Source organism: Syngnathoides biaculeatus, chromosome 13 (genome assembly GCF_019802595.1).
Source record: "Syngnathoides biaculeatus isolate LvHL_M chromosome 13, ASM1980259v1, whole genome shotgun sequence".
Lineage (NCBI taxonomy): Eukaryota > Metazoa > Chordata > Actinopteri > Syngnathiformes > Syngnathidae > Syngnathoides > Syngnathoides biaculeatus.
In genome coordinates, this window is record NC_084652.1 from 8,910,449 (window position 1) to 8,936,952 (window position 26,504).

At 41.6% G+C, this 26,504-nt stretch overlaps 1 protein-coding gene across 1 annotated transcript in view; it reads left to right on the forward strand.

The window, feature by feature from the left end:
- Positions 1 to 23,600: 23,600 nt before the first annotated feature.
- Positions 23,601 to 26,504, forward strand: part of tnr (tenascin R (restrictin, janusin)) — a 141,230-nt gene continuing 138,326 nt past the window's right edge. The window contains exon 1 of the mRNA XM_061840261.1: positions 23,601 to 23,733. Coding sequence (XP_061696245.1) covers positions 23,625 to 23,733 — 109 coding nt within the window. The 5' untranslated portion in view covers positions 23,601 to 23,624. The remainder of the gene's footprint in view (positions 23,734 to 26,504) is intronic.

The following is a 26,504-nucleotide window of genomic DNA, read 5'->3' on the forward strand; positions in this document are numbered from 1 at the left end:
ACCAAAGGAGGGGGACAAATGTCTGATTCCCTTTTAGTTTTACTTCCTGTTAGCTGTGATGGCCTGCTGTCTGAATACTTTTGTCGACATAATTTTTTTGCTAAACATGAAAGCCAGCACAATTGCATGATGCAAACTTTTTAATCGATTGCTTGGGTAAAGGAGACTAAAGAAATAAGATTTTGAACGTCTGAAACGTGTCCGTATGACATTGGACCCCCTGTGGAAATACGTTCAATATATGCTTGTTCTTATTTTTCCGTTATACACGATATGTCGATTTAATGGTGCGTACCACTATTTGTGGGATTGTTCCCCCCCCCCCCCCATTTTATAGCCAGCCATACCCTAAACTACGGAGCTCTTGGCTGAGGTCTTGACCACACAGCACTTTTTTTTTTTTTTTTTTTTAAGTGGAGAAATGATAAATGTACTGATGATGCTCATCTTAACACAGTACATGCTTGAGGTCATACCTGTGTATGTATGTGTGTGTTGCTCTTTTTTTGCTAAAATAATAAATAAAGAAAACCCAATTAACATACTGAGAAAAGAACTGAAAGGAACAGCGGCTGTGCAGTATGCGGGGGCCAGGGATTGTCTTGTTTGGTTGAATAGCTGTAAATTTGACAAATGTGGACTGGATGTACATCACGATTGAACCACAGAAGCGGGACAGCAGTGTGGCCTGTCGTCGGGAGCTCGGCGGACATAGAGTGAAGCGAGAAAAGCCTTAGAGGATCTTAAAATTGGAGCTACCCGTTTGAAAAAAAGAATAATGTGGAGGAGAGCAGAGTTTGACAGTGGAGATTTTTCTCTCCCTTCTGGACATCTAAGCGAAATGGCCCATGTTGGACCATATTGTGGATGTGATCTAAAACTCAGATTGCAGTGATTCTGTGGTACTCTGAGGAGATGAATCAAATGTAGTCTTTAATTCAGCTCGTCAAATATGAAATACTTTCTTAGTCCAGTTATGTTTTCCTTGATACAAGAGCTAGATAATACCAATAAACTATCATGTAGTATGTTGAGTACATTAGTATCTATATTTTTAGATGGCTTAAAATGCAAAAAAGATCAAGTTTTTCCTTTTGATTACTTTCTATTCCAAGAATAAATTACTGCGTATTCTAAAAATTACACACAAATCATCCTCTTTGTTAAAAGGAAAAAAATACTGTATACATAGCAGATTTTGAAAGGTGAAACAGCAAAGCTGTTGGCTCGATCTTGAAACTCTTAATTTTGAAATAAATTTGTGGCAATCAGTCTAGCAGATGAAAACGCCCTAACAGATGGTAGCAAAGTTGAGACGGGTATAATTAATCAAGTGGTTACTAAGAGTGAAGTCCATTTTGTGGGACTGATATTTTTTGAAGAAGTTGATGAAAGTGGTACAATGATTAAGTGTCAACTCATTTGCTGTCTTCCAGTGCAGCCCATCTTCTCCCAACAAAACGACGTAACAAGACCTCAGAGCGTTCAAAAAGATTCGCACAATCCCTTTAAAAATGTTGACAAAAAACCTCACACTAAATTAGTTGATTTTAATAATTTTCTCCACGGTTGGTCAAGGTAACTTAATATGGAAAAGTGCACTGGGACCTTGCCTTACAAATGCACCATCTTACGTGTTTTCCAGGTTCTGATGTTGTTTGATGATTATTTTATTTATTCATTTATTTGCTTTGTGTCGTGAGCCAAAATCTGAGGTTTCGCGAGCTTCAGATGCGCTGCCACTAGGTGACAGCCCAGAACCCCACAACGTCGGCCCAGCATCCCACGCCTCATGACAATTTGAGATACAGCTAAAATGGGTTCGAAGCTCGGTCACACAACGATTTTCAACAACCACGAAATATTGCACCAAAGATTTTTGTCTGGATTCTGTTTTCACAACATGTTTACCAGTAAATTATCATTTAGTCAGTTCCTCATGTTCCTTCCTTTGTGTGAAATTCAGTCATACCTCGACTTACAATAGCGCAATCTTTTTTCTTTTATCTTTAGTTGTGGACAGTTTTTTAAGAGCACAAGAGGGTGCTATAGAACTTCACCACAAGTAGCAGTTTTGGCAATGTATATTTCTTCCAATAAAGGTCCCAAGTGCTTGCTTCAAACTGTATATTGCCACCCCCAGTTCAAGAAGCAAAGGACATGTACACATTGTATAACCAAACCACGTAACTTTGCGTATCAAACGTCTGCTGTCTCAATGCTAACACACTGAAAAATGCAAAAGATAGTCTAACGACACTATTATTGATGTCCTTAAAGTAGCAAAATATGCAGACATAACATATAACAATACTGATAGGACTATATCATTATCCACTAATTATGTATATCAACATGGTGGCCAGGGTATGCACACCAGACACACAAGTAATGCACGATATGCATACTACTTTTATTTTTTACATTTGATTTAATTATGCTGTTCCTGAACATTTTATTACTGCAAATTACACTACAGTGCTGTTAAGTTATTCAAAAAAAAAAACTTCCCACATTATTTTTTTAGTGGGGGAGGTTGGGAGGCTGGAGCAAACTACTGGCATTAGCTTTGATTCCAAGGATGAAATATGATTTGCAATACAAGTGTTTTGCGTTACGAATTTCATCCTGAAAGAAATTAAGCAAGTCAAGGCACAACTCTCGTTACATTATTTCTGCTTTCCAGGAGCCACCAGGATGTAGTGTTGCATCGCAAGCCTGTGCCACGTCCTTTATTCCTTTGCTATCTTTTTTTTTTTTTTTTTTTTTAATACAAGAGCCCGCCTCATGAATCTGGGATATGCTTGAGGTGTTTTATTTTTAGCCGCCATCTTCCAGTCCTCCCCAGCGTTTAGGGAACCTGGGCAAGCTGCGTTAATGGTCCTCATTAAGGCAAGTCGCTTGAATCCAAACTGGAGTTCTTCCGCTTTAAGTGCTGCATAACGTTTCTGTTGTTCCCTTTAGCCTGCTCGCGTTCTTCCACTGACTCCCCTCACATCCTTCAACAGTTAGTCCTCCCTCATCCTCCTTTTTATTTTTCTCTTCCACCTGGGCAACTTGGCAGAGAAATAGTCTGTAAAGGTCTTCCGTATCTTTCAACTGTTCCTTCAGATGTGTGCTTTTTTGAGACATTTACTGTGCAAGCATAAATCCCCCGGCGCTACTGTGTGCTTGAAGTTGAAATGTGTGTGTGTGTGTGTTTGTGTACATCCAATGAGGCAGTGTTCCAAATGACCTCTGATTCTGTGCGTTTTTTTCCTTTCCTACTGTGAAGTAGAGAGCAGAAAGTTCAGGTGGTGAAGCCCCCTCCAGGTCACCTGTGAAGGATGTTCACATACACAAACACACACAACCCCCAAGAGACGCCTTTAGCTGGCGGGTAAATATGCTTTGCTGTTTATACAATAACTGCACTGCGGTGCGCTGGGGACGCTGTTTGATACCCGACTGGCGAGGGATTATGTGAGGCTTTTCGGTCCGAGCTGCCCTCGCCACATCATTTTGATTCTTATCTAAACGTTCTCCCTTTATGTCACCTTTTATAAGAAGATAAGTCAATCTTCACACACACAAAAAAAATATCCAACAAAACATGCCCAGAAAACACACATTTCTGTAGACAATAGGTTTACTGTTAGATTTTGATAAAAGGGCTATAGCCTTATGAAGATAGAAGTAAAAGGAGTCCATATTTACTTTCAAATGAAAATGTTTACTGCACGTTGTCTCCTCATATACTTAATCTCAAACCGTCACTAATAAAAGCTCACAGAAGGCTAAAAAACTGTCAACTCTGTGTGCGTGTGTGCGCCTGCTGAGTGGACCTACCATGTACTTCCCATATGGCTTTTCTTTGCTAGTGCAGTACAGTTGGAGATGTTTTACATTACATTTGATATTTACATTTTCTATGACACTACTTAGATTATATTGTTGCCCTTAATCTTGGTCATAATCATATTTGAAACCAAAAATAATGTGGAAAGTGTTTGACCAAAATTATTGGTTTGATTTTCTGCTCCCGGAAATAACTCCATCACTTTTCGCTCCCGGCAAGGGCCAATCAATACAGTGGAACCTCACTGGCTGAACACGGTACACTTGTCGACATTATTTTTCATATTGTATGACATAAATTTTACTCTTATGGGAAAGGACAGAAATTGAAAAAGCTGTCTACATCGAGACATCTTTATTCGGTGTGCAGTAAGATCAATTTTGTTTTCTCAGGAAAAAAAGCTATTCACCAAGACCTTCAGGTTTTACAACCAATGATCATACCCTGTTAAAACAGTTGTTCAACAAACGATAAGTGTGTTTACAAAAGAATCACATCTCTGATAGGAAAGGATAAAAACTCAGTTCTAAGTCAAATAGCTTACAGTTAGACCTTTTTATTCGATGTGCAGTAAATCACTTATTTTTGCCCTGGAAAAAAAAAATTATTCACCCAGACCTTCAGATTTTACAAAAAAAATCATTCTATCATGTGAAAACAGTTGTTCAACATAAGATGATTGTAGCCAAATAATGGCTACATTCTTTTCAGTTTGGCCTTCATCACGTATTGGAAACCAGGACACAGGACTGATTCGATTACCGCTTTGTAGAACTGTCTCAGCAGTTCAGGTCGCGCTTCCTTAGGAGCTGGTGTGTGTGAACGAGGTGGTGTCCCCCCACCCTCCCCTGCTGTGTCCTGCCCGTTAAGAAGTTGTAAATCCACTGATAGATGGCAGGTGAGATGCTAAATTGGAGAGGCTTGAAGGAGAGGAGTTCGGGGATGGTGGTGTTGAACGCAGAGCTGAAGTCCACCAACAGGATCATCGTGGGGGACCCACGCTGTCAAGGATTTGTAGGATGAAGTGCGGTCCATTGTTCACTTCATATTCCGCTGATCTGTCTGCTCGGTAGGCAAACTGCAGTGGGTCCCGCCGATGACCTGTGACGCTTACACAAGTCAATCAAAAGACTTCATGATTACAGATGTCAAGGCGATAGGCCTGTGGTCATTCAGACCCGAGATTGCAGGTCTCTTGGGGACCAGGATGTTGGTGAAGAGTTTGAAGCAAGATGATACATCGCACAGTTCCAGAGATCTGCTGAAGACTTTGTGAAGACTGGAGCAAGTTGGTCTGTCCAGACTTTGAGGCAGGATGAGGGCACGGGGTCTGGGTCTTTCGCTTTGTTAATCTTTGTTTGAAGATGCGTCTGACGTCCTGTTCACGGTTGGTTAACGTAGAAGTCAGAAGTGTTGAATGGGTTGGTGATGAGGCATTTGGGGTGTGAAAGTGTCCTTTTCAAATCTGCAGTCAAAGCTGTTCAGGTCGTCGGCTAGTTTCTTGAGTTTGGAAGTGGACCACGGCTCGTTGTTGTTGAAAGTGTGAAATGGCTTTGTTAGTGTACACACCGCTTCACAGAAACTGACATAACAGTGTCCGTATATTCGTCCAGGCTGCCATCTGAATTTTCAAAGACACTCCAGTCTGTACAGTCAAAACGGCTTTGAATTTCCAATTTTGCCTCGTTGCTCCACTTTTTCATTGATTTTTATTGAAGGCTTTGCACATGTAAGTACTTGCTTGTATGAAAGTATTAAGTGGCCAGAGCACGGGGAATGGGACTGTATGTGTTATTCACTGTGAACACCTTGCTATATTGCAAGTTCTCCCACTTAGAAATCATGGAGGGGTCTGAAATTTTCATCATAGGCGCAGGTCCACTGTGAGAGAGCTAATCTAAAAAGAAAAGTCCAGAAATCACAATGTATGATTTTTTTTTTTTTTTTTTTTTAACAATTTGTGTGATACAGCTGCAAATAAGTATTTGAATACCTGAGAAAACCAATGTTAATATTGGGTACAGTAGCCTTTGTTTGCATTCACAGAGGTCGAATGTTTCCTGTAGTTTTTCACCAGGTTTGCACACACTCCAGGAGGGATTTTGGCCCACTCCTCCACACAGATCTTCTCTAGATCAGAAAGGTTTCTGGGCTTTTGATTCTGGGCTGAGAAACACAGAGTTTCAGCTCCCTCCAAAGATTTTCTATTGGGCTTAGGTCTGGAGACCGGCTAGGCTACGCCAGAACCTTGATATGCGTCTTACGGAGCCACTCCTTGGTTTTCCTGGCTGTGTGCTTTGGGTCATTGTCATGTTGAAAGACCCAGCCGTGACCCATCTTCAATGCTCTGACTGAGGGAAAGAGGTTGTTCCCCCAAATCTCACACTACAAGCCCGCGGTCATCCTCTACTTAATACAGTGCAGTCATCCTGTCCCATGTGCAGGAAAAACACATTCCCCATTGTTAGAATGGAGGCTCATTTGAGATACAGCATATGTAACACTTCTTAATCGGACCAGGGGTCCTCAGACCAATCAAACCAGGACCTTTATACACACAAGTTCATTGCACTTGCTATTTGCCTACATAGTCCTTCCATCTGTCTTCCAATTACCACCAATGGCGTCATTAACTTGACATTTCTATCGCTCACACATGGTGCCCGTATTTGACTGAGCATACCTGCATCAATTATAGCTGCTCCAATTGTCACATTTGCATACTTTTCTAGAAAATACCTTTTCTGATGAGCTTTTTCCACTTAATATGCAAAACCGAGCTGTTGCTGGCTGGTTTGCAAGATACACCTAATAATTGGCTCCACTGAACTTAATGACATTCTTAATTGATGCGACATACGAGCTATTATTGCTGTGTGGTGCGGCGAAACAATCCGACCTTAATTCATTCCTTTGTGCCACACGCCACCTCTGTCCTGTCATCATTAGTCCACACACCCACCCTAAGTGGGGTCAACATTCTTCACACCCGAGATCGCCTTGCAATTGAGTAACATCAAGTTGGGTGCATTGCATGACTCAGTTTAACATAGAATTGCATTTTGTTAAGTAAACATTTTGATAAGCATATGTAGGGAATATTTTCATGTGTTGGTTTGAAACTTTTTAGCATTTTCACTGGCATAAAAATGTAAAGTATCAATTTTGACATGTATGGAGTTGGTGTTCTTCACTAAGTATATCATAACTACAATTGGAATTAATTTGTGGTATGTGGCTTTAAAGAGGCAATGTAAACAATTTTGTTTTAAATTGTTTAATTTGATTTGCTTGACTTCCACATCAAGCATAGCTTGTTTTCGATGGTACTGGTTCTATAATGTACCTGTGAACATTTTTATTCATCCTGGTCCTTTCATTCTCAGGGCATTGACTTGATTGCAACGGGACTGTTATAGTTATCTTTTAAGACATTTTATCTCTCATCTGAGCAGTCATCAGTCTACTGTATGCGCATACGGTAGATAGGAAAGCTTTAGCCTGAGTCTGACTTATTTTTAAACTCACACTGCCCACCGGAACACGAACTAGGCTTTATCGGTACGACACAACAGAGAGTTATTGTTACCATCACCCCACAGGCCAAAGACAATGAACATTGGCACCTGATAGAGGCCCTCAAAACTTGTTACCCCGGGCGGTTGTGTGTAAAAAGTCAATCTAGTTCCAGAAAAAAAAAAAAAACAACAGCCAGGTGAATGAGGAATATAAGAGTTATAAATTGAACAACATTGTCATTCCATATGGATCAGGTCTATCGGAGAAGAGACGCACAACATTACAGTGCGCTTTAAACCTGGCAAAACCAGGAGACAAAGGCTGGTACACGCAAACACAGGACACCCAGTCACTACAAAAATAATCTAGTTTATGCTGTTCAGGGATCCACTAATATATGCACACACACACACACTGACGATACCAAGCAACCACTGTGTAGGCGCATGTCACAACACGGCCTAACTGGTGAGATCAAGACTCTGGTGTCTTCCTGCACCGCAAAGCAACTGCATTGTTGTGAGGATAAAAAGAAACTGTATTGGACAATGAAGACAAATGGTTTGAAAGAGCAGTGAGATCAATCAATCAAAACCGCTGAACGGATTGTCGGCACCACGATACCCACCCTTGAAAACTAGCATGCCACTCGAATTAGGACCAGAGCGGGCAGGATCCTTTCGGTACCTCCACATCCTGGCCACAAGCTCTTTCAGCTCCTTCTGTCAGGTAGGCCCTACCGAACAATGCAAATCAAAACTACCAGGCATTGTTTTTTCCCTCTTCCAATTAAGTAATAAAATTCTTGATCAGCGACCCTAGTATTTTTTGCCTTGTGCTGTTGTTGGGACACACCCTCACATCCTGCTGGTCCAGACTGTATTAGTAATATATGCCAGTTACTCACATTTGCAAAAATGTACGGGTGTGGTCAGTCATGCCCGCAGATATAAAGTTACGGGTGTAGTCGACCAGTTATGCCCGCAGATATAAAGTTGCTGGTGTGATTAGGGATGGAATCTCAAGACCTTAAAATAACTTACTATGAAGTTGTTATCCAATACCATAATCACAATTTATTGACACTGAACAGACTGAGACAGACATTTAAAGAGGTCAGTAGACATTCAATTTCAAAACTAAATATTCATAGAATCAAATCATTTTTTATCATGATGTATTGTTATCTTGCATAATTTACGGCGCTATCTATTGTCAATCCATTGATGAAAGCTAACAGTAGATTATCTATATCAACCTCAGGCATGTAGAGGGGAAAAGTTTTCAAATTCAAGATAACCCAGTACCCACGGGGGAAAATTATATGATATAGATACTAGTCTAACATTAGAACTTTGATCAAGCCAAAGTAAATCACAATCTCATACTTATATTTAGATACTGAAACATTACCTGTGTTAAATTCCAGGGTTAGGGTTAGGTAACTCAGGGGTGCCCAGATTTTCTACTTGCAAGATCTACTTTTCAAGCAGCCAGCCTCTCACAATCGACCAGCGGGGCGGTGGGCACTGGGGGGGGGGGCATAAATAGGAGGCCGGTTTGCTAGAACATGCCTTTATGTGCGTGTGCGCGCACATCAGAATCAAGTGACGGGGTCGATGATAGGGAACGCCGTCACACGATCAACAGCAATGTTTTTAGATGTTAAGATCTCAGAATGTTCCCTGATATCACTTCATCTTTTGAAATGAGAAGACATTTTCAAGCTGCTTTGCATGCATCCACATGTTTGTTTGGAAAGCTGGATGATTCATTCGTAGGATCAAGTCCATTGCCAATACCTTGATCATGACACCTTTGTCAGCTTTCTGATGCTTGCAAGTTTAGCTTCTTGGTACACAGTGAATTCTTGTGAAGACATTCTTAAAGTCCACCGGGTGCATAGTCGTTTCTTTACTTTCTCTTTTAATATCCAGACTGTCTTTGTCACAATGGCTAGTTTCCATCTTCCTCAACACCTAGACACGAGTGCGGCGGTGACCTTCTCGGGCGGGCTTCGGAAGAGAAAATGTCAACCTTTTCATTTTTCTGTGTCGTCGGTGGAAAATATATATATTATTGTTGAACATATCCATCAGTGGCTCCCATAGGGTTATTCTAAGCTTCTCTTCATAATCCCATTCCTTGTCCTTTTTTCACCCTCACTCTCTGAAATAATGACTCACATCCACCATTGGATCCCTAGCCAACCTTCTCTCTGCCACAGTGGAATAAGTTGAGCTCTTTCAGAATGAAATGCGACATGAAAAGGCGACTGTTGTCTGAGGAAATATCATTTACTGTACTGTGCGGCTGCAAGAATTTCTGGCTGCAGTTTGTCCGTGATCAATGTTTACCTCAATCGGCAGAGACCAGGGCTAATACAGATGCGTCAACGTTTTCTAACATTAGCAGTGGTATACAAAGAGCTATCTTGATTGAAAATGCAGGCTAGATAACGAATCCTGAAATGATTACATTTTTAATGATCTCAGGGATGACAATTTTCTGCGGATTTGTGGAATTCAGAGTTTTTTCATCTGAAAATGTCATTGTTGTGAAACATGTAGATTGGTTGAGAAAATTGGGGGGGGGGGGGGGTACAGCTTGACGCGGGGCGAGGCTGTGATCAAGACCGGCCGCCACCATCTATCGGCAACACTCGTGAAATTAGTCACAGCTGTGATAGCGGAAAACGGCATTGCTACCTGTTTGCAATAAATTTGGAGTTTATAATAACGACAACATTCCGATTTTTGGCAGCATTTCGTCTGTATTTTAACTCTGTTAATATTTCGTAAAAAAGCATTCTGTTTACGACGGCTTAGATATAACTTATAGAAATACGTACGCATATGTTATCGAGCGGTCTGCATGTTTTCGAGTATGGCGAAAGCCTTGCAGCGAAAAGATCAAAATCGTGCCTGGTAAATTGATAAAAACCACGGGGTAAAAAAACTTTCAGATGGGCGTGGCTTGAAAAAAGTGTAACCGTGTAGATAGGAACGAAAACTGTATCAACAAAATTGGACGTTCCTGGCAAAAAGCTGTGCACTTATCCAGGAGCATATCCAAACCGGGAAATACAAAGGTAAGTTGGACGTAAATTTCTCAAATATTATATAATTGACAACTGTTAATAGAAATAGGCCTATCTGTAGCACTGGCCCTGTAGATGACGCAATTTATCGCTCACTTTTATATTTCTCTCTCTCTCTCTCTCTCTCTCTCATATAAACAAATTACTTGTGCACTTATTTCTGAAGTATAACTTGTAAGTGCAGTAGCCCATTTGATATAAATTTCACTCTCTACATTTTTATTCTGAAATTTGGCAAAATTATTTTGGTTGTTTGGACTCATATTTCAAGTTTTCAAAATATGATTGTGCTGTATTTAATGTTCGAAGTAACCAGAGGTTACCATTTAAGTGTATTTTATAAAAAAAAAAAAAAATTGATGCCCAAAGGGGGGCGCACTTCTCTTTGAACCCCCCCACCCCAAGCCAGATATGTTCATTGTTTTTCCAAATTGCTCATTCTCATCCCTGTGACATGCATCTTTTTTTTTTCTTTTAAACTCCCTCAACACTTTCTGACAATTAATATGTACTTCTGTTTCCTGCCCATACATAACAATTAAGTAGTTCTCTTGATTTTGATGGTGTCACAAGCGCACTACCAATGGAACGCGAATGACTTCCTGACAGCTACTAGGTCACACGGCAGTAAGTACTGCTGTTGCTGATTAAATTCACCCAATAATTAAGCAGACTTCATTGATTCCCCACAGAGACATGGGGAAATGGAGTGAGTGTGTGTGCGTGTACGTTGCCTGCGTGCGTGGAAATGAATGCCACTCTTCCTGTTGCCCCTGCAGCGGTGGGCCAGTCAGATGCGGGTAATTTGGGAAATGAGCAGAAGTCGATTCCACTTAAATCGCCAGTGGTGGCTGGACTCATTGATGTTCCATGCATTGTTGACTGCCGTCGTTTTCTTCCTCTTTTCAGCTCGCAGCGTGACGGAAGCATCCTAGATTATCACCAATGTACTTAATGTCAAACTATACGCTAATTACTTGCTTAAGCATGTAAATCTCGTGTAGTTAGTTTTTGTGTTTGCATTTTTTCCACACCCTGAATCACAGTTTGAAGTCTGTGCTTAGATTTTTAATCATCGGTGATTATCACTAACGTCATATATTTAGGCTGAGCTACCAATACTTTTGAATTCTGTTGGCACGCCAGTCTGGGTGACTGGTCAGCCTATCATTTCTTATGACTGTTTATAAAAAAAAAAAAAAGAAAAATACCAATAGGGTATCCTGTAATGGAAAACATTACACAGTGGTGTCTTGAACTATGAGTTTAATTTGTTCTGTGAACACTCTTGTAACTCAAAACGCTCACTCATTCGAATGAATGGAAAGGTTATTAATCCATTCACGCCTCCAAATAAGTTTTTTGGGTTAGATTTTATTCAGAAAAATACCAGTCTAATATATTGCACTTTATATCAAAACATGCAGTCATGACCTACCTTAATTAAAAGTAAAGAAACCGTTTTAGCCTCCTTCTTGTTTCAAATTCATGGGCATTGTGCAGCTCCTTCAGGTGTGTGCGTCGTGACTTCCTGGGGGCAGTTTAACCCTCTGGTGCAAAGTGGTGAGGTGCTATTGTGCTGCTATGTAGCAGAGAGTTAAAATAGAGATACAGGTATGCATGTTTTTTTTTTATTCTGAAGTTTTTATTTTGAAATCCAGTGTCAAGAAGTTGTTTAATACGACTGAACAATGTTGCCCAAAGTTGAACACTTTCTGCCAACCCAGCAATACACTGCTTTCACTGTTTTCTATGCAGCTGTCGGGAGTAGTAAAAACAAAAAGAGTGCTATGTTCTGCTAGGTGAGCCTGAGAACCGCTAACACCATTACTGTACTTGTGTTTTCTTCCTTTCAGCCTCAATGTACTTTTGAAGCAGCGGCTTTGAATGTTTGCACTCATTGGTTGATTTGCAGTGGACTGTCGAATGCCCAGCTTGAACAAAACTGCCTCAATATAAATGTCTACAACAAAGCGATGGCATGCAGGGAGACTGAAATAGTCCAATTCCAAACAATGAGGCAATGTAGTTACTTCGTGTGGACATTTCACTTCTAGTTTGTGGCATAGTGTAAGCATTGCAGAGAGGAACATAATGGGGAAGGTTGGTGTAGATATTTGAAGGAGCAAAGCATGACTGTGTGCTACGCTTATTTCATCATCATAAATGATACATTGAGATTAGAGACCAAAGTGTTCCTTTAAAGTAGAACTTACAAGATGTTATATCTAATCAAGATAGTAGATGCTTGAATATCTTGCGAATGTGCTTCTGAAAGGGCATTAAGTTGAATAAAGCTGGACATATTTCTTTCAAATCTGGTTTTATTTCCTCTCTGTCCTAATGACTCGCAGTAGCCGTCAGCGTGCGTGCGATGAGAAAGTGATGGGAGGAGAATGGCATTAAACAAATTGGATAAATGTTATGTCTGGTGGAACGTTTAAATGTAATGCATGGGTCACATAGAGGCACCCATGCCTGAAATTGGGTAAAAACACACATTAGCGGAACATGGAAGATTCTATAGTCACATTTTTTTTTTTCCCCCTCCCATTCATATTGTGTCCTCCAGTGCAGGTCTTTATACAAAAGGAACACCTTGTGGCTTTGGATCATACCTAACGCATGCATTGTTTATATCCTGCAGGAATGCGCTCTTACATTTGAACCAATTCGAAGGTCACTTAAAATTGCATGAACTGAGGCAATTATTTCATACTTTGTCTTGCATACAGGCCTCTATCACCCAGAGTATTAATCTATTCAAGTGCAGAGGTCATGTCTACGTGATGACAAAGTACAATAAGCTAAATGAGGATTTTGTGCGTCTGTGCTTGCGTGTGCACGCATGTGCGTCTGCAAGCGAATGGGTATGGGCGTTATATTCATTAAAAGAGAATCGTGCAGGAAGTTTAACTTTTCTAGGGAGAACATTGTCATCACATCCAAGTTCAATCGCAAGTTGCTTACTTGGGGTTTGACGTTTACCGGCTCAAGCAAAAATGTGAATAGCTCATTGCAGCGACATACAATGCCTGAGGAAAGTTGACTTCGGCTAAATAGATCACTCCTAATTAGACAAGGATCTTATTCAGAGCTTATTTCGAAAGCACGCTACATGTTACACTCAGTTGTTTCCAACAACTATTTGGAGCATATTCATCACATTGTGTAGCCAGAGGATATTTTTTTTGTTTTTGTTTTTTTTTTGTCTTTAGAGTTCATTTTAAGGACCTCGTGAAGTGAATTCAGTGATTTGTTTTCACATAGATGATCCGTTTGAAAATAATCGATGAAAACTTAAAAAGCGCAGCATGAATCACCCTCTGCCCCACTACGGTATATAAGACCTTGATTGTACATGGCTGCTTTTGACACCACCACCAGCCTGGGTTGGTGTGGAAAACTCAACTATTTATATTCCAACTTGGAGGGAAGCCCAAAACCGTGAATTGTGTTTCTTTTGGAATGTAAAATGTTAAGATGCCGCGGGAGGCTTTTAGCGGCTATATTTTCACGATTCCAACATATGGAGATGTGAAGCCATTCGAAAGATCCGAGACAAAGTAGAATCCATTTTTTTCAGCGGGGTGTGGCTTGACCTGTTATGTTGATACACCCAAAGTGTTTCAGCCTCATTTATACTTTTATGTTTTTGGTGTTAGGGTTAATGTATGTTATGCATTACCAACACTCTGGTATGCCTAGAGCTTTTTGTGTGGCTAGGCTAAACTGTGGATGAGTTCAAGTATTTTGGGGTCTTGTTCATGAGTGAGGGTAGAATAGAGCAGGAGATCGGCAGACATATCGGTGCAGCGTCTGCAGTGATGTGGACTTTGTATCGGTCCGTTGTGGTGAAGAGGGAGCTTAGTCGAAAGGCGAAGCTCTCAATTTAGCAGTCGATCTACATTTCTACCCTCACCTATGGGCACGAGCTGTGGGTCGTGACCATAAGGACAAGATGCTGGATACAAGCGGCCGAAATGAGTTTCCTCCGCAGGGTGTCCGGGGTCCTCCGCACTGAGAGCAGCCAGATGATGTGGCTGGGGCATCTGATCCGGATGCCTCACTGGTGAGCTGGTCCGGGCATGTCCCACCGGAAAGAGACCCAGGACACGCTGGAGGGACTATGTCTCTCGACTCGCTTGTGAACGACTCGGGATGCCTCTGGAAGAGCTGGAAGAAGTGGCCAGGGAAAGGGAAGTCTGGGTATCCCTGCTGAAGCTACTTCATAGTAGAAAATTGATGCATGGCTCAAACCATGGAATGGCCTCCCATTGCACATTCAACGATTCCTTTTACTGTCATTTTCTAAACTCACATTTTTTTAAAAAGTTTTCCTTGGTGCTCAACACTGCATGAAACTCCCCTGAGACTGCTCTTGCTTTTCTATAATTTATTTTTTAAATTACAGTCAATTGTTTTTGTTAGATTTTTATTCATATACAGCCCTGTATTCCAGCTCCATTTTTGCAAGTGCTCTGTGAATAAAATTTGATTTGAGTGCATTTCTTCATGATGCTCAAAGTAGCTGTTGGTATTGGTTACTGGGGACAGCAGTTCTGTGTTGCTCTGTGGCATTTGCCTTTTCATGAAAACCCGTGTTGGTCACAAAGACAGCATCTGCCTTCATTCGCTCTGTAGGACTCTCCTTTTCTGGTCAAACTCTTCCTGTTCTCGCACCCTCCACTTCTCTGGCGCCTTCTTTCACACTGTTTGTTCCCTGCCCAGAAAGGCAGACAGACAAGCAGGCCGTACAAATCTCATGATCACTCACCCTGACAACTGAATGTTTTGGTTCCTGTTTGGCCAACACGGGTTGCTTCATTTGCTGATAATTTGCTGCCTCTTCCTGCTTTTAGCGGCAGAGACCTGCGGCACGATTTGTTAGGTTCACAAGGTTCGTTCCTCTGGGCCTGAATGTTTGGTTGTTGCCATTCTCACTTTCTCTTGTTCCCTTCCCTTGTCAGACAGCCACGCTGTCTGGTGTGCCAGGGACTCGTCTGGGCTAGAACTGGCCATTGCCAGACAATTTAAAAAAAAAAAAAGACAAAACCTTTTTTGTTCTTGGCTCCATATCGGTTAATTAACGTGTCTGGATGTGTGTGTATTGGCGATTGTGTATGTGTGTGTGCCAGAAAGGAGGACAGTGTTGGTCACCAATGTCTGCCTTTACAAACAAATCATCAATGTCCTAATTTTGCCTTGCTTAGAGGCATGTTTCCAGTCTATGGATTGATGTGACAGTGATCAATAATCTCGTGTGTGTGTGTATTGTACACTTGCATTTGCCCAGTTTGGATCGTTAAGGTCCTCCGGGAATTTCAGCATTCTGTTTTCATTGGACAGATATCACGAGTCTGGGAAGTCGTGTCACCGCAACAACACTGCCTTTAACATGGATGGATAAGCAAAATGCAGCGAGGATCAGGTGAGATGGCAGGATATTGTGCTCCGGTCGTCTGAAGTCGAAAGTTGACAGGCTTCTTAGCGGTAACAGCGGGAGTCCGGCGAGGTGTAATGCATCACTAATTAGCCACATCTCTTTTGTGAAGAGATTTTAGGAGAGCTCTCAAAATATCCTCACATTTGATGTTTTGGTGTTTACTTAATATAGTTTGAAGTTAAGGTGTGGATTTAATCCCCCCCCCCCCCCCCCCCCAGTCGATCAGTTACACCTCCTTTTACAATAATATAATTTCCTCCTGATGATTCTTTTTATAAGGATGTCAATGTAAGAGCTTAAACCACTTTGAAACATCGTTTTGCGTTATTAAAGCCAGTTTAGCTTGATGCTCACAAGCAAAGCAAAACACAATATATGAGCTAATATCAACAGGATCGCTCTTTCATAAGCCCTTTTCACCATAGGCAACACTAGAAGGAGCAGCATCGGATCACTTAGAGTAATAGCAAATTTATATATTCATTTGAGTAGCCCCAAATATTACATTACCAATAGTTTGCCAAAGGCATTTGGTTTATTAAAGTAACAGCACTTAGCTCTTGTCTTGCTCATCGTAGAAACAAAATGAACGCTGTGATGAGTCAGCCAAATGCAAAAAATACAGATTATTTAAAAGTCCACTGTCATGAAATGCAGGATTTTTAGTATGTTATTAATGAAAAAACAGCAGCCGGTATGGACCCAGCTGTTTTTTTTCCCACTAAAAACATGATATTGACATGTATGGCTTTTTGTAATTCCCGCCGTGAAAATCCTCTCGAGCGATTTGTTTTCGAGAAGAAGCAGGAAGTGACTTACGGGGCAGTAGCGCACTCAAGCGGTCTCGTCTGTTATACTAGTTTTTTCCTACTGGAAGGTAGCTCGTTGTTCCTTCGTGTTAGCTAAAATCCCGGCTCGCTGTATTGGTGCATATTGCTCGAACACTTGGGAGGATGGATTTGCTCTTTATACTTTTCCAAAAGACACGGTTCGTCATGAAAAATGGATTGCACAGGTTCAAAGGACAAGAGCTTGGTGGGTTACAAATGATAGGTAGGTGTGTATACAGCTACTAAAAAAAAAAAAAAAATGAATAAAAAAAATAGTGGGGGTGGTGGGGAGAGACGTAATCTGTAAATCAGGGGTGGTAAATGTGTTGACGTGCGCATCGGAAGGTCTTCCGTGCAGCAGCAGCTGAAGGACGGCCTCCGCAGGCCTTGTCGGCAAAGCTTCGGCCGGGGTGGCTCGTCACGGTGCCGGGCTGTGGTGGCTCATCTCCGCCGCGGAAGTGGAACGGACGGGGAGGCGGTTTGGCCGTGGCGTCGTCATCGCTCGCTGGTGGCGTTGTTTTTATCACCGCAGCATGGAGGTGGATCGGGCGGGAGGTAGTTTGGCCGCATGCAGTTTGGCCGTGATCCGCATATAATCTAAATATGCCTTGAAACGAAATGGTAATATTGCCCCAGTCACTTCACTTGGTTGTGAGATGTTCTCTTCTTCAAAAAAGCTTCCGTGTCAGGAGGGGTGTGTTTGTCTCCCATAGTAGCTGGTACAGCGTCTTCTCAACGGCGAATGTCCCAGTGTGACGTCACGGACAGAAGATACAGACAATATGGCGAGCACTTGGATGTCAAATGAAACTTCCGCAACTTTGGATGAGTGATGCGCTCTCCGGTCATATTTATTTTTTCGTATAGACATTGAAGTGAATAATGTTATTTGTATTTTTCATTACAATATGTATTTTAGAATGTTTATAGGGATGACGCTTGGGCTTTAAATATGCAGTCTAAATGGAAAGGAACAATTAATGTCTGATGTTGGTGTGTTTTTATTGTACCATGAGAGGTAACAATGCATTGTTTCATATTGCTATTTTGTCCCGCCGCAAATAGACTTCGTTGTGGAAAAATTCCACCTCCTATTATTCATCCATTGTAGTCGTCAAGTCAGGATGAGCAGAGTGCAATTGGAATTCAAAAAGAGCCTAATCAGTGGGGTTTTGACCTGGCAACCCTTGCCCAGGTGGAGCAACACGGGCAGGTGGCTGTCTGACCGCAATTAGCATTTTCTCCAGCAAAGTGTGTGACTCGATCAATCCTGGGGAATGCCGCCGGGAGCGGGATTAAGCCAGGTTAGCTGAGGCCAGAACTTCCAATTCCTTGTTGAGGAAAAAGTGACAGTCTAATTGACACATCCCCATAGCCAGCTCCAGATTTATGCTGCATACTTTTGTGCATATGATACAGTTGGCTCGCCAGTCCCGACTGTCACTGGCAGATGAGGATTGATTTACTGATGCTATGAAAACTGGCATCCCTCCGCCTTCACCATCACCATTTTTTTCCATGAAATGAAACTTAATTTAACCTCGTGAATGCCGCGACTCCTCATCAATTTGTTGCGGACTTTTATTTATTAAGTGAAACACATGTTTGCTGTGATTGGAGATAGGCAGCCAACTCCTGCCTCAATCCTTGTTTTTAATTAAGGCACAATAGTTGCGGAACCATGCATTGTATGAATTAGCAAAAAGTTAATTGTACAGCTGCATTCATTTCTTAATTACAGTAAGCCCAGTTATGTTAATTCAGCTCTTTCCAATTAGTTCCAGCTGAACAAATCCTATGCTCTCTTTTAATTCATTATTCTTGTATTAATTACCATTTTATTTGAACCGTCTTTAAAGTTTACGTTAAGGCCATTATGAAATCAGATAATTCCATTTATGGGAATTGTGTAAATTGAAAGCATATTTACAGAAGTTGAACTCAATTTTGACTTTTAGTTGTTGCGCTGAATTAGCTAAAATTCCATTCGGGTCTGTCCGGATCCGTCTTGTTTCCATCAGTCAGAGGGGTTTAAACAGTCGGAGCATGTGCATATTTGAGACAGAGCTGATCAGACACGACAGAACAAGAATCAGACCAGAGACCGATCAATAGAGTGAGAAAATGTAAAAGCTGAAGAAAATGTTCCAGGATGAGCAGGTACATGGTGAGGCGGCGTAAATGTCAAGACCCGTGCAAAGAAGGGAGGGAGGCAAAGAAAAGGAGACACTTGCTGACCCCAACCGGTCCCCTATTGATAGTGTTGCCATAGAAACGGGTGTCAGAGTCCAAATGAAGGGCACTGGAGGTTGAAATCGGCGAATGTTGCATGAGAAAAGCGGGAGAGCCGGTGGAAAGGCCACTGAGCAGGTCGGTAGTCATTAGTCACCGTTCCACTGAGCAAGGTACAGTGTTACAGTGGTGATGAAGTTGGGATTGTGTAATTTTTTTGTTTTTCAGCACAGTTCGCTGGAAATATTTCACGATAAATATGGTAAATCACTAACCTAGCTTATTCATTCAATTTCTTTAACATTTATCCTGTTTAGGGTTGTGGTTAAGTATCGAAATGTAGACTTTATGCTGCAGATACTGTAGAGAGAGAGAAAATGTATTTATCCTGAGGGGAATTCAATGGTTGCCAGTATGTAACAGGTCCAGGCAACCATTCACACTAACGTTCACACCATCACCGGTGGAAACTGCATGAAAGTCAGGGAAATAAACCACTAAGTCACCAAGTCTCAGGTGCTCAGGTCTAAGCAATGGCTTCTTGTTGCGCAGAGAATAGACTTGAAAAAAACAAACAAACTGCTTGTGTGCAAGACTCGTGGTCTTGCACCAAAGTTCATCTCTGACATTTACAGCCATATGAACCTTCTCAGGCTTTTGAAAACCTCAGGTAGTGGCTTCCTGCTGGTTCCCAGAGTCAGGACTGTGTTTCAGTTTTATGCTGCCAGAATCTGGAAGTTTTGAGATGGACCTCGACTCTTGAGGATGTTCAAATCTCAACTGAACGCAGTTGTATTGAGCCACACGCGTAACTGAATTTATTTGCGCACCTCTCTTTCAATCAATTATGGAATGATTTTATTTGGCTTTTTGTAATGTTATGTTGCAGGGAAACACTTTGAATTGTCTTGTGCATTATTTGTGCTCTGCAAATAAAGGTAATGAAAAATAATGGAAAGCAATAATGTTTTTGTGACACTTAATTACTTCTCTGTAGGTGGTCCACCATGAATGCACTTTGGGCTCGAGAAATTCTTTTGGTTTAATTATGCCTTTTCATCTTTTTTAACAACACTTTTCATCAAATTTTACCCATGTGGATGGTACTGTATTTCCTTGCTCGACTATGGGGCCATTAACCATCAATTAATCAATCAATCAATCAATCAATCAAATATTATTTCAGAAAATTCACCAAATTCTTAAATAATAATATATGCCCATTCCTAGCCAAGTTCTTTTAAAATCAAATTCACATCGCATAGTTAGTAGCGAGCAGCACGGTGGCGCAGCTGGTAAAGTGTTGGCCTCACAGTTCTGAGGACTTTGATCCCGGCCCCCGCCTGTGTGGAGTTTGCATGTTCTCCCCGTGCCTGCGTGGGTTTTCTCCGGGCACTCCGGTTTCCTCCCACATCCCAAAAACATGCAACATTAATTGGACACTCTAAAATGCCCCTCGGTGTGATTGTGAGTGCAGCTGTTTGTCTCCATGTTCCCTGCAATTGCCAGGCAATCATTTCAGGGTGTACCCCGCCTCCTGCCCGTTGACAGCTGGGAGAGGCACCAGCATGCCCCGTGACCCTCGTGAGGATAAGCGGCAAAGAAAATGGATGGATGGATGGTTAGTAGCCAAAATAAACTTTGTAGAGGTTACCTGCTTTTATTTTTATGATCCCAAATCAATGCTGTTGAAGGTGGGAACACTTTAAGCGTTTGCTGGAAGTCTCTGCTCTTTTGGTGCTCTTGCTCATCCATTATTGTTTTCAGAAATCAGGAGTAGAGATGGAAAAAATCGATAACAACCAATCCCTCGCTATTGGGCGAACAAAATCACCGACGATACCCTCGCCGATGTGTACTCTCCGTTGCGTCTTGTTCCAGTCTGAACAGTTTAAATGTCTTTTCTCGACACATATTCGCCAGTGGCAGATTTTGAACTGTAATTGTCTGGGCTCATCCCCACCATCTGTGAGCTGAGTAACAACCACTTCTGAGTCGGACACTGGGAATAGAACAGGACTGAAATCGCGTGAATGTAAATGAAGCTCCGTTGCCATTATGGCGGCCAAATCATTGAGCATATCAGACGCTGCCAAGTTATCCCGGCGATCCAACTGGCTCTGTTCTGAAGCGAAACTCGGCAACACACAACAGCTTTCTCAGAATCCGCTCGCTCCCAGCCTCGCTCTTCACAGGTGGCCTTTGCAGCTGGGAAAAGGCTCCGATATTCACTGGTGCTGTTAACGCAAGATCGGAGACCCAATTTAGGCTGCCAGCGGTCGTAAACAGACGAGTAAGAAAGGGCTCGTGGAGAGGGCTGGCGACAGGAAATATGCTGCAGAACAAAATCTGCACTTTGACTTTTGGATGATTGACGGTTATTGTTTGCGCAGTCACAGGAACAGACTAGGAAACAACAGCCAAGCCATTGCCATTAGAATTTAAGGATGCTTTAAATTTTAAGAGAAGTGTCATTAAATTCGGAGTATGGCATGCGCGTAACTGTTTTGTATGCCCCCCCCCCCTCCCCCAGGTTTATGACAGTGCTCAGCCGGCAATACTCGTATATTTATGTCAGGCATTTTATTACAATGGTCTTAGGAAAAAAATAAAACAGCAAAGTACAGCTGGATGCAGGGGAAGAAAATGAGCTACCCTCGCTATCTGCTGTGTCTCGCTGACATTTTCGGAGATGGTGTCACCTCCCTGTGAAAAATAGTGGCTCTCAAATCTGTATCCTCAACCGGGTAAATCATTCCACCTGAGCGGCACCATTTTGCCAGATTGCCGCGGGGTGTTAGGTGCCAGAAAGTGAGACGGCAAAGTGTGCGCGGTTTGCGTGTTAGTGTGTAGGTGCTTGCGTGTGTTTTGTTTGAAGAATAGTTAGGCAAATATTCTAGCATGAAGCTGAGTTCATGGGTGGTCTCCTGGAAATGTGAACATCTCTGGCCACTTCAGAGGTTACATCTGGCAGAGTTGATGGCGGAATTATGACTGATCGCATCAGATTGTACAAGTGGCGGGTGGAAACGCCCTTTGGAAAGACAATTTAAATAACGCAGAAATATTTCACAAGTGTTATCCATAAGTCTATTAAATTAGCAGCGCAATCTGGATGTTTCATTTGAGCTTTTTAGGTGTGGCTTTTTAGATGTGGTTGAATGTTTGCCAAACATTCACCTTTTTATGAGTGCCACATCTTTTAAACGAGACCACCCACTCGAGATGTGCAGACACAACGCTTGTTGTGATAAATGAGAAAAGCGGCTTTTTGTTTTTTTTGTCCTCCTGCTGTTCTTGGCAACAGGGATGTTGATAGTATTTTTAAATATTTTTTGGAGGGTTTTGTATAGTTGCGTATCCACAACAACTCAAGTAGCACACATCGAGACCAGATTTAATGGACACGAAAGATAAACTTCTGGTTACTGTCAACATTTTAAATAATTATTATTGCTATTATTATTTATACATTTTCCTAATCATAACATTTTCTCTTAAAACTCTTTGTAGTACGTAATACATATATGATTTGTTTAGCCAATATATTGGAGCAAATACATAACACAATAATAACACAATTTTAGCGAGTTCAGGGTGTATCCTGCCCGAAGATAGCCGGGATAGGATCCAGCACTCCTGCGACCCTTGTGAGGATAAGAATCTCAGATAATTAAGCGATGGATGATATTAGCCTCATCATACAGTGTTGCCTTTATCTCAAATCTTCTTTCATCATTTAGATCACGTGTGTCAAACTCAAGGTCCGGGGGCCAGATTCGGGCCACCACATGATTTTATTTGGCCCGCGGAGTGTCAATTTTCATGATTCTTGCAAAATCTGTACCAAAATTTCAAAATGTCATTATCATAAATGAGGAAGTTGAGATATTACAAGCAATTTTGCATTTTTGATTCCAAGACTAGTTCATAAATTGATGTGAATATGATGAGACGATTAAATTATTTTTGTTTCACAGTTGCAATGAGGGAACAACGATGCGGCTGGTGGGGGAAAAAATGAGTTTGACACCCCAAAAACGAAGACGTAGAGTGGAATAGAATGTGGCATGATATGGGTTTCTAATGCATGCGCTTCAAAAGCAATTTTGTTGGAAAAGAACAAAAAAGAACTTTGAAAATCATACAAAAAAAAAGGAAACTTGCTGATTTGAGGCCATTTATTATAACAGTGCAGACAGTTTCCAGTTTTTCTCAACAATTGCGGTAGCACAGGCCTATAGTGGTTTCAAGACTATCGCACAGTTTTGAGGTTCTGGGTTAAAATCCTGGCTTCCTGTGTGCCATTTGCATTTTGTCACATTTTTTTTTTTAATCAGACAAATGGCATTATCATATTCCACTTCATAAAAAATGTACAGGAATGGCAAAATGAAATATAATGTAAGGACTAAATTTTTTTTTTTTTCTCTGAGGGTTTTTGCTCCAATTCAATGGAGATTGTGCTGCACCTTCTGCTGTGAGTCCCATGGCCACCTGGCGGCAGTATAATGCAGATGTATGGCCATATATGGCAACGGTCACAGCTTTTCATGTAATTTGCCAGAATTATTCTGTGCAAGATGGGACCTCTGGGCTGGTTGTGCCTGGATAAGCAGTGAACAACAACAACAACAACAAAAGAGCCAGTGAAATTCAATGAGTTCACTGAAGGGATTTAAAACAACTTCCAAGTGCTGGAGTTGGGTTTTGAAATGCTGCACACGGTGTTCCCAGCTGTCAGCGCGAGGAGTCCTTCAGGCAAAAAGTAAGTGAGGCAGCTTAAGTTCTAAATGCACTCCGGTTTGTTTGAAAATGACGACAGAACATAGTTGGCATTGTGACCCTGTCATCCCACACGTTGTCCTAATGAAATGAATGATCAAAGTGTCAACCAGGCGTTACCGCCACACGCGTAACAAGCATGCTTTTAGCTGAACACAAATTGAATTTTTTTTTTCCTTTTGGGGGGGAAAAAAAAAGAATATATATAAAAACAAAAGGTGCAGAGAGGGTAAATGCTGTACATTTATAGGAGACCCTCCGATGAATTTATGAATCTTGGTAATAATTAGAATTTCTGTTAATGCAGATGAAAATGTGCAACTGGGCAGAAAATGAGCCCATTCACCGGCCGCCGTTTGGGATTTTTGCTTAGCTACAATTCCATTCTTTTCCGCGCTAGCCAGCCTCTTTGAAGCTGCCAAGCAGTTGGACGTTGAGCACTGTCATCAGCAGTATGCCAGCGCCACAGCGAGAGAGAAATTAGTCTTTTCAACTGCAGCCAAAAGCTGCCATTGTCATAAAGTTAGGCCTTGATCATCGTTGCTATGGTCCGTGAAGCACACAACACAAGGATAACAGCAAGTACACAGACGGGCAAACAATCCATTTGTGCTAACATACCCACTTCACTACTCCTACTCCATCTTTTTCCATTACGCGTTCTCTATTGTCCCCCACCTTGCTTGCCACTCGAATCCCCGCTCTTGTCTTCCCTGTCTTTTTGGACTATCGATAACAGAAGGCGCTTTTCGGTATCTTCCTCAATTTTCCTCGACCATTTATATCTTCAGTGTCTTGTTCCAATACACGTATTCACGTTAAAAGCCTTCACCTCTGACTGGCTTAGTTGTCTGGCCCGTATGAGGACCAGATGGTCCTGCTAAACAACTCTGGATGGTGATTTGGATGGCCTTTTGTACTCGCAGTTTCCCTGACTGCCAGTATACCAGGCAGCAACATGTATTATAATCATTCTGGTTTGTAGAGAAAAAGTGTTTTTTTTTTTTTTTTTTTTTTTTGTAGCAGTTAGATCAACAGTCGCTTGGACCGTTGCGACGCGATACAAAGGCAGAAGCTGTCTCAAAGAAACTGTGAGGACTTGGCTTTGGTGCCTGGCATAGATTGTACTTCATCAAAAAGCTGCCAAATTACCTTTTGTCTTTTAGTCGGGGCGAGTACAAAAATTTGATACAATTTTATTCAGATGTAAACTTCTGACAACTGTCCACTAATGGATTTTGATAGTGACTAAACGTACAAAAATTACCCACTTGTATTTGTACAGCTCTTGAAACAACAAGCGCAGGTGTCCAAATATTAGTGAAAATTAGAAATGATTTCATTCAGAAAACTAATATACTTTAAAAATATACAGAGAGAGAGATGCTTTCATATTTGCCTTTGGCATACAGGTGGTCGAGAGTTTTTCTCTGTCATTGCATAGTCTGCACCCTGTGTCAAGTTGTTGGCTCATTGAGAGAGGAACAAGATTGTAGAATTTAGAATCTCGCAATCAAAGCATTTATGGCATCACTCATGTTGCAGGAGGTGACTTTTGAATTTAAACAAGCAAAAGTCTGATGGCAAGTAACGAATACACTACTTTTTCTGGTATTGCAATTGACTAGTTGCCGTTGTAGCACTAGTACCTTAAAGGTCAAGTGTCATGAAATGGATGATTTTTAGTATGTTATTAATGGAAAAACGCCAGCTGGTATGAACCCATTCGTTTTTTTTCGACCACAAAACCTGATTTTGACGTATGTGGCTTTTTGTAACTCTCACCAGGAAAATCCTCTCGAGGGATTTGTTTTCGACAAGAAGCAGTAGCACGCTCAAGCGGATTTATTTCTATCTTAGTTTTACCTGCGGGAAGATAGCTCGTTGTTCCTTCGTGTTAGCCAAAATGCCGGATATTGCTCGAACACTCGGGAGGATGGATTCGCTCTTCATACTTTTCAAAAGGCTCGATTCGTCGTGAAAAATGGATTGCACAGGTGCAAAGAATGACAAAATTGTGGGTTCCAAATGACAGGTAGGTGTGTGTGTATACAGCTACTGAAAAAATAATAATTTGGGGTAGGTCCATGTAATCAGTCTCTCATAACGTAACAAAAGATCCGCGTACGTATGACAGTGGTGGTAACTGTGTTGATGTACGCCGTCGGACGGCTTCCCCGTCGGGCTCGCCGGTGAAGGCTTCCGCATCGTGCCTGGCTCATGCATACTGTCTGGGAGTCTGTTGTTAGTTAGAATTAATCCACATATCATCTAAATATAGTTTTAAACAATGAGGTAATATTGCCCTGGTAGCTAGCTTCACTGGGCTGTGAGAGGTTCTCTGCTTTGAAAAGAACTTCCGTGTCAGTAGGGACGTGTTTGTCTCCCACAGTAGGGGCAACGGCGTGTTTTCAATGGCGAGTGTCCGCGGTGACGTCACGGACAGGGGAAGCAGCCAATAAGGCGACCACTTGGATGTCGTAGAATGACACTTCTGCAACTTTGCGCGTGGATGACGCGCTCTCCGCTCATATTTATTTTTTCGTAAAGACATTGAAGTGAATAATGTTATGTATTGTTCATTACAATATCTATTTTAGAATGTTTATAGGGATGACACTTGACCTTTAAAACACTGTATGTCATTCTCAGTCATGCTGTTCACCGTAAGAGTGATCAGCAGAGGGGATTTTGTTTCTCATCCTGAGATAGTAGATCACATTTGCAAACATTATGCTGTCAATCTGTGGGTTG